Here is a 9,102-nt window from a genome sequence, read left to right on the forward strand (position 1 = left end):
CACCCAAGGCCTCCTTCCGGGCAGTGCGACATCCTAGAGGGACCCCACTCCTGGGACAGGAAGCATCCACATGGCCCTCACCCCGCTCTCGGGCAGCAGTGGTGGCACAACGTGGACTGTGTAGGATTAAGGAGGATTCTGGGGCCATTAGCAAGAGAATGCTCCGGGGGTCGGTGTTGCCCTGGGCAGAGCCACCGCTGGGGACGCCTCTGTCACTTGGAGCCACTAATCCTCACATCAGCTTATGTAGGCAGAACTCCGTGTGCGAGTCCGTGCCGTGGCGTCTGCGCAGTCTTGTTGGATGGTGCAGAAGTCAGACCGTCAGGACGCTGCCCACAGCTCCCGTCCTTCTGGGCACCCCAGGATGAGACTTAGAGCAGAGTCCTACATCTTGTTTGTTCATATTTTTACAAAGACTTGTAAGCACCCTGCTTTCTCCAGATGATTTAGAATTTTTTTCAAAAGGAAAGAACATGGTGTCTGGTTTGTCTTGTATGATACACTTGATTTTCAAGGGAACATGGAGCCAAGGGGTCTCCTTTGATCCCACAAAATGTTGCAAAAAGGAGATTATAATTTATCTAGGTCAGCAAAAAGGCTTCTTATAGTTTCCATAAGTCTTTAGCTAGAGTCATTCAGAAAAGTGTGAAGTAAAAACAGAAATCCCAGAACAGAGTGTGTGTGTGAGAGATGTGAGGGGTGGGGCATGGAGGAGAGCACGTGCACGTGATGTGGGGTGTGGTGTGTGCATATGGTGTGCACATAATGGGTGGTATGTGGCGTGAGTGTAAGGTATATATGGGTGTGCACTCGTGCATCTGGGAGTGATGGGTGCAGGTGTGTACGTGGGTGTGCACATGTGTGTCTGGGTGTGATCCGGTGCAGATGTGTGCATGGGTGTATGTGCATGTGTCTGGATGTGATGGGTGCCAGTATGTACATGGGTGTGCACGCATGCATCTGGGTGTGATGGGGTACAGGTGTGTGTGTGGGTGTGCATGTGTGTCTGGGTGTGATGGGTGCAGGTGTATGCGTGGATGTGTGTGATGTGTCTAGGTGTGATGGGTGTAGATGTGTGCATGGGGGTGCAGGTGTGTGCGTGAGTGTGCATGTGTGTGTCTGGGTGTGATGGGTACAGGTGTGTGTGTAGGTGTGCTTTGTGTGTTTGTGTGTGAGGGGTGCAGGTGTGTGCATGTGTCTGGGTGTGATGGGTGCAGGTATTTGCATGGGTGTTCCTGTGTGTTTAGGAATGGTGGGTGCCTGTGTGTCTAGGTATGCATGTGAGTGTGCACATTATGTGGGTGTGATGGGTGCAGGTGTGTGCTTGGATGTGTGTGCATACACATGTGTGTGGTTGGTCCCAGCAGGCAGCGCTGCGGCTTGGCTTGGTGAGTGTCAGGGCTACCTTGGTGGAGGCAGACAGAGTGTCCCTGACTCCTGTCACCTGCAGCCAGGGTTTGTCTTGCTGAACAGGAGGGGCCTCCGGCTGTGTGGCCCTCACCCAGCTCAGTGCCAGTCTGGCTCTGCCAGGTGTCTTGACCTTCAGGGTTCAGCCCCTGGGAACCCAGCTCCAAGCAACAGAGAACAAGACAATCCCAGAGTGGGCACAGGAGACACTCTGCTGGCCTCCTGGGAGGTAGGAGCTCTTCCAACTGGTTTCTTTTGGGGTCAGAATAATCACCATTATCTCCTTCAAATGCCTGCAGTGAGGAAAGAAAGTTTGCTCAGTTGGTCCAGAAGGTGGAACCAGGATCATTTACTCATGCGACATGCAGGCCTTCTTGGTGGACATTTGATACATAGTGTCCTTTGTACTTTCAAGGAAAGGGAATGCTTTGCAGTCCCAGTCTGCAGACCCATGGGTCTGAGATCTGCAATGAAACCAATCTGGGCTTATTGAGCAATCCCTCCTGGGTGTGCTGAGGAGTGACCGCAGGGCCCCAGCACACTCCCCCACCTGGACAGAGAGGGGCCACCCTCGGCCATAACCCACTCCAGGAGAAATCAAAGCAACCTCTTAAAGACACACCAGGGGCATATTTATGTGGTTTTCTTAACTCCAAATTGATTCTTTCCTGGTAAAAAATAGTTTTAATACTTTAATACTAATGTTATTTTAATGTTTATTGCTTATTGGATAATGGCTTTATCCAAAGCTGAAAAACCTCTGCTGTCTTAAAAATATATTTAACCAATGCGTAAACGTCTGCACCGTCAAGCTCTGGAAACTGGGAACCAAGTGAGAGCAGCCCTGGACGGCTCCCCAGCGGCCACTTAGGCGCTGCAGAGCATGCGGGCGGCGGAGAGGATGGGCGTCAGGGCAGAAAGGAAGCAAGCCAGGCAGGAGAGTGCGGCCCAGTGCACACGGCGCCCAGGTGTTGGCAGGAGGCCTGGCACCCACACCGCTGTCCCATCCCTGGAGACATGGCCCAGACCCAACCTCTCCCCAGAGGGGCGAAGCCTCGGTGCCCTCAGAAGGGTGCCGGTTTTTCCTGTGGTCTTGCACCCAGAGTCCCGCTCGTGGCTAAGATCCCTGTCTTGCCTCCCGCCTGGGAACCCTGGAGTGCCCAGGTCCTGGGCTGCTCCTGTGCTCCTGGGACATTGCATTGGCCGGCAGCACCTTTGTGTGCTACCTAATGGGCTTCCCAGGAGAGGACTCTCTTGGAGGCACGCCAAGGCAGCTCCTAGAGCCCTCGGAACCACCTTCCTGGCGTGGCCAGGCCACAGGCCCGCCCTTCTGCCTCAGCCCCGCCACTCTGGTTGCACAGGGTCTCTTGGTGGTCAGGAGCTGGACAGCGGGGCAGGGGCCTGCCCAGAGCGGCTCCCCGAGGGCCGGGCGTCCCTGGGGTGGTGCCTGTGGGACCTCTGAAGCTCTTCCCTCACCCTGCACCTAACCCATGGCTCCTCACTCTGCTGGGCTAGAGGACATCTCTCAGACAGCTGGCTTTGCTTGACAAATCTGGGTCCTCATCCCTGTGCTTGGCTCGTTTCAGCACTGATCTAACTTCCCCCACCACTCAGGCGTGGTTTCAGGCTCAGGGACTCTGGTGTCCCATCCAGGTGACCTCACAAGGTCGGCTCTTCCTTCTCTCACTTGCCCTCAAAAACAAAAGTGCCCCGAGGTAGTAGAACTAGGGGTTTCAACTGTAGCCTTCACAAGAATGTCCTCCATGGTCACCAGCAGTGACCATGGCCACCAGTGATTTGTCTCAAGTCTGTCCCAGACGAGCCCCTCAACCTCAGGCTTTGGAAGACCTCAGGTTTCCTGTCAGGTGGGACAGTTCACAGCACTCCTCCCTCTCCAGAACTTCAGGCTCGTGGGTCGGGGCTGAGTGGCCACTGTAGAGGGTGGAAGCCAGCCCCGAGCACAACTGAGCATTTGGTTCTTCACGGAGGGCTTTGTTCCTGGAATCCATGTGATGGCAGTGTGCCTACGCACACCATGAGTCCCCGGGTCGTCTCCTGGCGCCCTAACTGCCCATTCTGGAGGGGGGGCTGGCTGCAGCGTGGGAGGCAGAGCCCACTGCACCTCAGCAAAAGATTAGAGACCAGTGGCCTTTTCAGCACCCAGGACCAATCTGCGTGGACTTGGTCTTTTGAGCTCAGCTTCTCATCCAGTAGAATGCTGCCGAAGACAGACCCGCCGTGCTCCATGCAGGGCCAGCGCAGCTCAGGGAGGGCCCTGGGTTTTGCACGAGGCTTCACCCTGCTACTCTCTCCAGTGTGACTCTCCCTATCAGGCCCGTGGTGTGCTGGCGGCCAGTCCCCAGGTGTGAACACCTGCTGGTGCTGTGTGGTCAGCTGGGGAGGGCAAGGGGCAGCTGTGGGGCTCCCTGTGCGGAGACTGTGTTGTCTGTGTACTTTGGGTGGCTTGGACTGGTCATGACGTCGACTTGCTCACACTGAGTGAGTGGCAGCAAGGCCCACACTGCTCCAGGTGCCGGCTTCCCCGCGGAGCCCTTGTCCTGCTGGGAAAGCTGCAGCGTGGAAGCTGGTGGACGGTCATATTCACGGACCCCACGGACGGTGCTGGCTGCTCAGGGAGGCTGGAGAAACCCTGGGCACAGAGCACAGGATTTGTCTGCCTCCAAGGGTGCCCGGCCCGGGCTGGGGCGGGGCTGTCCCTGCTCTTGCCCTGTGTCCCTTCGAGCAGCAGGACCTGGGCTGGAATTCATGTCCCCCCAGGCCTCCGGCCCACCCCACCTGTTCTCTGGTTGCCTACGGCAAGGGCCTCTGGCCTTCCTCCCTGAAGGTGATGTGCCACTGTCACTCAGCCCCTGGTCCCACAGCCACGGCAGCTGATCCCTGCGGCAGCGCAGTCACAGCCTGCTGCTCTGCTGGGACCCAGCAGAGCCACAGGAGTCCCTCCGTGTGGCCTCGCAATGTGGATCCAGGCTCCTGACGGGCATGGGGGGCAAGCTGCCGGTTCTGGTGACGCTCTCCAGGGTATCGGTGCTGGTCCCACCAAGCCTTGGTGGGGCTTGGTTCCCATGCTCGCAGCTGCCAGGGGGCGGGACCCTAGCCCCGACCTCATGTAGCAGGTGGTCACAGCTCCCCACTGGGGTCACTCGCAGCCCCTGAACTCCTGGCTCTTGTGTGGGGTTCCCATGGTGGCTCCCTGCCCCCTTCAGGGCCCCTGCTCCTGATTCCCGCCCTGCTCTGTGCCACTAGGGCCCCCCGTCTAACCATAGCAAGCTTGAGGGGCTGGGGTCCCGTCCCGTGGTTGTCTGTCCTCAGGGAGCCTTACACACTGGGAAGCAGGTGTGTGCGTGGAAAACACTCGGGTTGAACTTAAAGTCGGGTGGCATCTGTGTGCACCCAGCGTCACCCGCCTTAGGACAGGCGCGGCCCCGAGCCCCACCTGAGCACACGGCCAAGGCGGTGTCACCCTTCCTTCAGCTCTGGAACGCTCTATCAAAAGCCGGCACTAAGGTAGAAAAGATTGGTCTGACGGATCTTTTCTAAAAGGAAAATAATCCTATGGAATCAAAATCAAAGCACATACCCGGCTTCCTCTGACCAGGGTCCTCTCAACGCCACCAGAAAGGCCGGTGACGCCTCGGCCCATGGCGGCTGGCTGTCGATAAGTACCCGCACAGGCACTTAAAACGGCTCTCAGCCCGCTTTCTTGAATTAATGCTAATGAAAGCTGCCCTGGCCTTATTTCTCTATATGAACGCTGGGATCGCAGCTGCCTGCCAAGCGGCTGAGGGATGAGTGTAATAATTTTCAATTGGCCTCTTTGCCCAAAGGGAACCTGATAGCCGGAGATTGACAGATGCGGCATGGATTATCCTTGCTCTGGACTCAGCCCAATTTGTGGTTTGTTGCAGGTGCTAAGGAGATTGATATCGCCGCGACCCTGGAGCACTTGAGGGACCAGAGACCAGGCATGGTCCAGACAAAGGTACTGTCAGCCGGCCCTCTGGGACTTGAGATATTGACAGTGTCCCTCTGCGGCTGTTCAGAGGAGCGGGGATCAGGCCCGGTTTAATATAAGCCACATGCAACCCTCTGCTCTGACTGAGCAATGTCCACAGCATGGGCAAGGGCTGACCAGGGCTTCCTGAGGGCTCACTGGCTCTTCCTGCAGCCACTCGGATACTTTCTGCGTCAACAGACGCTGACAAGTCCCAGGTGGTGGGAACTGAAGTACGGGGTGGGGTGGGGAGCAATCGCAACCCAGGACCCCTGGGTGTGGGGTCCTGAGCTCACCCCACACTCCGCACGCACACCTCCTCCACCTCAGCTGTGCCACGTGGGGGCCACAGAGCGCATTCATCTCAGTGTTTCCAGGGTGTGCAGAGCTCCTTGAACACCCCAAAGCAGCTCAGACTTATCCAAAGGCCCAGGCTGCAACCCCAGGGTGGAAATGGGAGCTCTTTAGCCGTGGTTGGCCAGAGCTAGAAACAGCTAGAAACGAGGTTGATGTGCTCTCCGGCCCCTAACAGCAAGGCCCCGCATGGCTGGCAACAGACACACCTAGGCCACTGCACACCGGCTCTCTGCCTTCTCTGTGTGCCCCTGACCCAGATGCCACCAGGGCCCACTCAAGGGGCATGGGTTTTTAAAAGATGCCCTCGCAAAATTACTTTCCTCAACTACAGGATTTTAGTTTAATAAAACCTCAGTGGAGCTGGGGGTGTAGCTCAGTGGTGGGGTGTTTGCCTAGTGTGAGCGAGGCCCCGGCACCCCACAAAAAATGAAAAAGAAAAGAAAGAAAGAAGGCTCCTTGCTGGACCGGGCACCACAGGGTAGGCTGGCCAGAGCACACTTGGGTGGGGCCTGAGTCCCTGGGTCCCTGGCTGGTGGCTGGGTCTAATTGTTCCCTGAGCGGCTAGTTCCCAAGTCCTGCTCTCCATCCAGATGTTAGGATGAGAAGCTGGACAACTGAAGGCCGGGTGCGGTCGCCTTGACTGGAAGAGGTCTCTTAAGATGGCCTCATGGAGCGCGGGGCCACCCCGGCCCCGAGGCCACGTTCATTAACCGCTCCCACAAAGAGGACTTCCCAGCAGCACCAGAGGACTCGGGGTGGCACCCCAGCCAAGACCTTCCCACTAAGGCTGCCGGTCCTCACTCTGGCCTCTGCCCCCCAAGGCGGTACTTCCACGCTGACCCCGGCTGGGGAGCCGTACAGGGATGGCCCGGTGGGCAGAGCCGAGCCGCGTGGGGTTCGCTCGCTCTCTGTGGCACACAGAGATACCACCAAAGCCTTCCGTGGTTATCGTGAAAGGGCTTTGGAAGTTACAGCACACTCGATGTTTTCTTAGTTTGGGTTTTTAAATCATTATTATTTTATACTTGCAAAAGAAAAATGCAGAACCAACACAGATGACCCCAGACACCCTTCCCCAGGCTTCCCCAGAGGTCAACACCGTAGATCATCCCACCAAAACCAGGAGGCCAGCACAGATCCACGCCCCTGAGTGACCAGGGGCTGGAGGGATCACACCCGTGCCTACCAGAGCCTTTCTCTGGAGCAGAGCCTGTCCAGGACGGCCTCCCAAATCCTTCACACCCCATCTCCTACAAGCAGGGCAGTCAGGGACAAGTGGGGCCGTGTCCTGTGTGGGACCCAGCTGCCTGGGCTCTTCCTGTTCCCTGGTGATCAGCTCGGGGCTTGTTGGGCAGGACTGTCCCAGGGTGTGCCCGCCTGCTGGCACCTGTGTGGAGCACCAGGCTGTCCTCTGCGGCCTGAGTGAGCCTCTGCAGAAGTCCATGAGCCCCAGCCGTGTCCGTCACAAACCCAGGAGCTCTGGTGGCTCCCACTGAAACCTGGGACTGTTCTTTTTCCCTAAACAGTGTCTGCAAACTCACTCTGGGGCTTGCACTGAGTGGGAAGGAGCCCCTCACCCAGTCTCCTCCCGCATCTCGTCCCCTCCGCAGGAGCAGTTTGAGTTTGCGCTGACCGCTGTGGCAGAGGAGGTGAACGCCATCCTGAAGGCCCTTCCCCAGTAGGCGCACAGCCCGCCCCAGGAGCCCCCCAGGAGTGCCACAGGAGCACGGCTCTGCATTCTTCTGTGGTGACCACATAGTTACGGGGCCACCCAACTCCCACACTACGGCGCGGTCTGCGGTTAAATGTGTTGTTTCATTGAACCAAACGTGGAGATTTGTGGGAGCACCTAGCTGGGGAGGAGAAGGTTCGGGGCCCCTGTTCTCACGCTCCGGGTGCTCCTTCCTAGAGCACACATTCACGTTCTCATTGCCAGCGATGTCACGTCCATGACACCGCGATCCGATCGTCACTGTGGTCTGCAGGAAGGGAATGTGCTGAGACCCAACGCTGGAGGAGGGTGCGATGCCGGGGGACCGGGAGCCCACAGGTCCCTCCCTCTGTAAGACCATCTGCCACTGGGACAGACTAAGGCAGGACCCTTGTCCTGCAGCTTTGGGGAGATGAGAGACCTCATCGTGGCCTCTGGGCCTGTGCCTGCGACACACCCCGGCACGGTGGGCGGCCTTGCCAGCCACCCCTTACCCCAAGCACAGAAAGTGGGGCTCCTGGCAGATACCTTCCCAGGGCAGAGACGGCCTCCTGAGGCCAGGACCTCCCATGACCACCTCCCTCTGCCAAGCCATGGAACAGCCCAGCTGGAGACACGTTTTAAATGTCAAAGTCTCGATTCCTTCATTTCAAAAACAGATGCCCCCAGTGAACTTTCCTATGAGATAACCACAGTCAGAACAAATGTAGGCATTTAATAGGCCCCAGGGTCCCCAAGCACTCAGCTCTGTCCTGCACAGGTGGCCCAGGGAACATCCAAAGCCCCCACCCCGGGGAAGAGCAGGTGCAGAGAGCCTGTGAGCCCGGCCCCATCTCCAGGGACAGACCCCTGGAGGATGAAACCCGAAACCTCTGGTCCTCCTGGGATTACTTAATGAAACCCTCATTTTCTAGATAATTCGGATTTGCCAAAATAACATCTGAGCATCAGATTTACCTCCTCCTGCCAGAAACAGGAAAGTCCACTTCACTAACCTCAGAAGGAAAGCGTCCAGGAGGGCACAGAGGTGTCGCAGTCGCTGCAGATCCATTCGTAGGTTAAGTGTGAAAAGAGCCCGTCTGGCGTGTCCCACCACCAGCTCTGATGGCGGGTCTTGGGCACATGGTGAGCAGGGCCACCATACGGGGAGAGAGATGCCAAAATCATGTTCCGTCTTTCCATGGTGTCGTGTATCTGTTTAATCTGTCTTCTCTCTTCCAAAATCATTTCTCGCTATCTGGAATTTAAATAATGATTATTAGAAATGACTTTATCTGAACATAGAAGCATATGCCTACCTGTAATTTCTACCTTCTCATGTTTCAAAGGAAATCCTCCAGTGTGAGATCTATAAATACATTTAATTGTGTCATAATTAAACTGCTAACTTGACACTGGATTGTCTTTATTTGGGAGGGAGAGCAAGGTTTTCCCTGTCCATCTGTGTGTCCTAAGATGGCCAGGTCGGAGTGGCCTGACTTGGTCACGATGCACTACTCCTCGGCCCTGACACCCACCTGGACCGCGGGCCTCAGGACTGCTCCCCCTCCCCGGCTCTGCCCACCTGGGGGCGGCCTCTGAGCTCAGCGGTCCACATGGGTACACACATCTCACA

The 9,102-nt window shown here is 57.0% G+C and overlaps 1 protein-coding gene across 1 annotated transcript in view; it reads left to right on the forward strand.

Moving 5' to 3' along the window:
• The window catches only part of Ptprn2 (protein tyrosine phosphatase receptor type N2), a 565,071-nt gene extending 556,192 nt beyond the window's left edge, over positions 1 to 8,879 (forward strand). Inside the window, exons 22-23 of the mRNA XM_071605349.1 lie at positions 5,334 to 5,407; positions 7,387 to 8,879. Of these exons, the coding sequence (XP_071461450.1) occupies positions 5,334 to 5,407; positions 7,387 to 7,458 (146 nt within the window). The 3' untranslated portion in view covers positions 7,459 to 8,879. The remainder of the gene's footprint in view (positions 1 to 5,333; positions 5,408 to 7,386) is intronic.
• The last annotated feature ends 223 nt before the right edge of the window (positions 8,880 to 9,102 follow it).

This window comes from Marmota flaviventris, chromosome 1 (genome assembly GCF_047511675.1).
Source record: "Marmota flaviventris isolate mMarFla1 chromosome 1, mMarFla1.hap1, whole genome shotgun sequence".
NCBI classification, from domain to species: domain Eukaryota; kingdom Metazoa; phylum Chordata; class Mammalia; order Rodentia; family Sciuridae; genus Marmota; species Marmota flaviventris.